General features: G+C 40.2%; 1 protein-coding gene across 6 annotated transcripts in view; it reads right to left on the reverse strand.

Moving 5' to 3' along the window:
• ldb1a (LIM domain binding 1a) overlaps positions 1-3,544 on the reverse strand; it is a 20,349-nt gene that overhangs the window by 5,702 nt on the left and 11,103 nt on the right. For all 6 annotated transcript variants that reach the window (XM_032541203.1, XM_032541204.1, XM_032541201.1 and 3 more), the window contains 3 exons: positions 1,921-2,023; positions 1,230-1,274; positions 121-196 (listed from right to left, as the gene is read on the reverse strand). In XM_032541203.1, coding sequence (XP_032397094.1) covers positions 121-196; positions 1,230-1,274; positions 1,921-2,023 — 224 coding nt within the window. The remainder of the gene's footprint in view (positions 1-120; positions 197-1,229; positions 1,275-1,920; positions 2,024-3,544) is intronic.

Here is a 3,544-nt window from a genome sequence, read left to right on the forward strand (position 1 = left end):
GGGGGAATCTGAAAACACAGCAACAGTAAGTAGTTTACAAGAGCTGCAGAATGGAACTGTGTTTTGTACCGAATGTTGAGTTCTTATTACTCTCTGTATGAATGATGAAGTAACTCTTACCTCTGTCCAATTCTGTAGCCTTTTGTTCAGCTCATATATCCGGTAATCTGTCTGGTTCCCGTACGGTGTGGGTCTCCTAAAACAGAAAACAAGGGATTCAACACTCTGTAGTTCAAGCTGCTTTAGAGGCTTTTCCACACGCATAGTGCAAACAAATGACATAAGCCACAAGCAAGTTAAGTACAGGCAAATTGAATGATATGTGTTTCAAAATGTGTGGCGTAGAGGCTATAAAGGCTACAAAAAATTTGTTCTGAGCTGAGACAAACCACAACCATTTGATCACTATGCAAGCATCAGTCAGTGCACAGCAGTAATCGGGGTGAATAACCGGGTTATGCCAATTCTCCTCATTGACATGAGCAGGGATGAGTGGCAGAGTAAGTTTACCTCTGGTACAGTAGGTGGTGCTTTGCCGACATATGACTTTTTTTTCCTTCCAGTTTGCCAATGTCCACATTACACCAATCGGTCTCTCTCAACTAGTATATGACTTAATGGTTTATTTACACACTCTTGTCACAGCATAGAAACGCACATTGTTTTCGCCAGATGACTGACAACTTGTTCAGCTAATTATATCCGTATCGTTAACCTGTGTCAGGTGGAATTAGCAAAATAACTTCATTAGCTGATTAACATTAGCCAGCAGCCACAGCTTAGGTTGCTCAGTCCCTCTACTTTTTTGCCAAGATACGTTGACATCCCCGGAGATGGACAATGTGTCTAGCCATCTCCCAATATCCGCTGCTGTCTTGGCGGTGAGTAAAACAAATAGGCCGTAGGCTCCATAAGGCCCGCTAAATTTGGGCATCGCTCACCGACTCACAGTGGTGACGGATTACTTACAATTCAAAAACCACTCCAGCAGAGTGAGGAGGGGCCGTTGAAGCATGTGCAGACGCTTAAATCAACCATAGCCCGGATATGGTGTATACATGGAGGAATATCTTGGTTACTGAAGGAGTTCACTACCTCTGTTAACCGGGTTATAAGAACTCTGATTTTTAACAGGGGTAAGGTGTTTTAATGGCGTTTGAGAAATCGGGGTATTGACTTAATCCGAATATAATCATTTAAACTGCATGTAAACACGTGAGTGTACTCACCCCATTCCAGGCTCCATGTATGATGGGGGGTACATGGGTGTAGGCCTAGGAGGAACAAAAAATATAAAAATAAGCATTTTTTTTTTTTAAACATAACATCAAGAATGTGTTTTAGTACTATAGGTATTATATGACATCTGAACCTTGATCTCAGGGTTAGGTTCCAAGGCTATCAGAGTGTTACAATAGAACAGGTATGTATAGAAAAGCACTTGCGACAAAAAGAACACAACTAATATACTGTAAAAAGTAATGAGAGCCACACTGCGTGTTAGTGTAACATTCAAATTGGTCTGACAGTTTTAATTAGGGTGAACGTAGCTTCTCTGTATTTTTTCTTTATTAGATCACATTTAAAACAAACCAGCTACAGTGTAGTCAACTCATTTGATTTTATTCCAATATCACTATTAAAGATTAAGTGATCAAACATTCCAATTTGAAGAAGGTTCAAAGACATAAGCAGTAGACTTAGACTATTATTTATGAAAAACTATCTAAAAATATATATGTTGTATTCTTAAATAAAACAAAATAAAACAAATACAAAAATGAAATCAAAACTAACAGCTTGCAAGAAATAAAAAAAGAAGACATCGAAATAATGCTAAAGGCGCATTAGTTTTAGACACATTTTCCTTTGACAGAAACTCTTATATTATACTGTCGTGACAGTATAACCCAGACCTACCCAACATCTCTGTCCAGCATAGCGCCTGGATGGAAGGGGGGAAAGCTGCCGCCGTTGGGGGGCTCCTTAGGAGAGTACAGCTTGAATGACTTTGACGAACAGCCTGCACACAAGCAAACAGCAGAGGAGGAGAAAAAGGGCAGAGATTTAGGAGAGATTTAGATTACTTTAGATTTAGCTCATTTAAATCACAGCTTCATCTAAGTAATCCAATGCTGGATGATTTTGTTGAGATTTACTCAAATAAAACACATGCCGCCAAAACAATTTCCTGCTGCTTCGTTATCTAATGCATCTTCAATCTGGTAAATGGACAAGAAAAAAAATGATCACAAGGAGGGAAAAAAAACAAGCCATATTTAATAGCCTGCAAAAATGTAAGAAAACAATGAGTGAAATGGGGGGATACAAGCAGATGAGATGGCCCGGCATGTTCTTTGTGTTCTTGTACCATCCAAACCATTATAGAGAACCCTCTTTTCTGCATAAAGCCCCATATGATCCCAACCATGCATCTCTGCTGTGTGTGTGTGTGTGTGTGTGTGTGTGTGTCCCTCTAGCTGCCTCTCCTACCCATCCCCCCTCCCCTACCCCAGCTGTTGTTAATCCTTGTCCGTCCATATAAGGCATTCATGCTCAAACAATCAGGGCTTTGAGAAAACATCTATTCTGTATCTCTCCTTAAGAACGAGACCTACTGAACTACTACTAATTGTAATTAGGTTGGACCAAAAAAATGTGAATACCAGTGGCAGACCAGGATGTTGAGGAAAATCCCAACCCTGGAAATCCCAGACTGGCTAACAACCCTACAGCTTCACTACTTTCTAGGACAGATGGAGAAAAAATGTGATACAAGTATGGCAATGTTGAGATCATAAAGAGTCTTAACGGTCCCAGTATTTGCCCCCTGATAATATTGTTAATGCAGGCCCTGCTTGTAAATTTGATATTCCCAACAGGCAACTGAAGGCTGTTAATTTGTGACCATTTCACAATTGATGCACAACTTGGCATATAAATGATGTTAGTACCAAATCGAAACCAGCAGAGGGAGAAATAAATCAACATGGGTCCCTCTAATACCCGGCTGAGAGCTGTATCTTTTAATAGTTTCACATCACTTTTGGTGAACTAATGGATACCCCAGAGGCAGACTACTCAACAAATTGTGATGGTTTAAGTCAAGACAACTAGAAATGGAGGGGAAAGGTATAAGTTGGGGTTAATTATGCCTGTGTGAACTGTGATCTGTCAGTCTTCCTTTACAGCCCAGTATCCGCTACAACTCCTCCTTCATTTGCTCTCTCTAATCATTTTCTCCCTTGATTCCGTATACCCAAAAGAGTCATGGCAGGTCATCTTCTCCTCCCCATTACTACTATGTGGGTGAACCTGCCAACAATGGTTCTCTATGAATTACGGCTTAAGTTAAAACCCCCTCCCCCCATCAGTCCCAGAGAGCATTCAAGCACTTATTAAGTCTTTGTTGAATCTCATGCACATTGTGCCAAAACACAAATTCCAATGCAACAAATAAGTCTTATTTTCTCCGATAAATAACGCCTCCACATTCAGAAACATAAATTCTGCACACATACTGACAGTTTAGTCTCGTGTTATG

Source organism: Etheostoma spectabile, chromosome 17, assembly GCF_008692095.1.
Source record: "Etheostoma spectabile isolate EspeVRDwgs_2016 chromosome 17, UIUC_Espe_1.0, whole genome shotgun sequence".
NCBI lineage: Eukaryota > Metazoa > Chordata > Actinopteri > Perciformes > Percidae > Etheostoma > Etheostoma spectabile.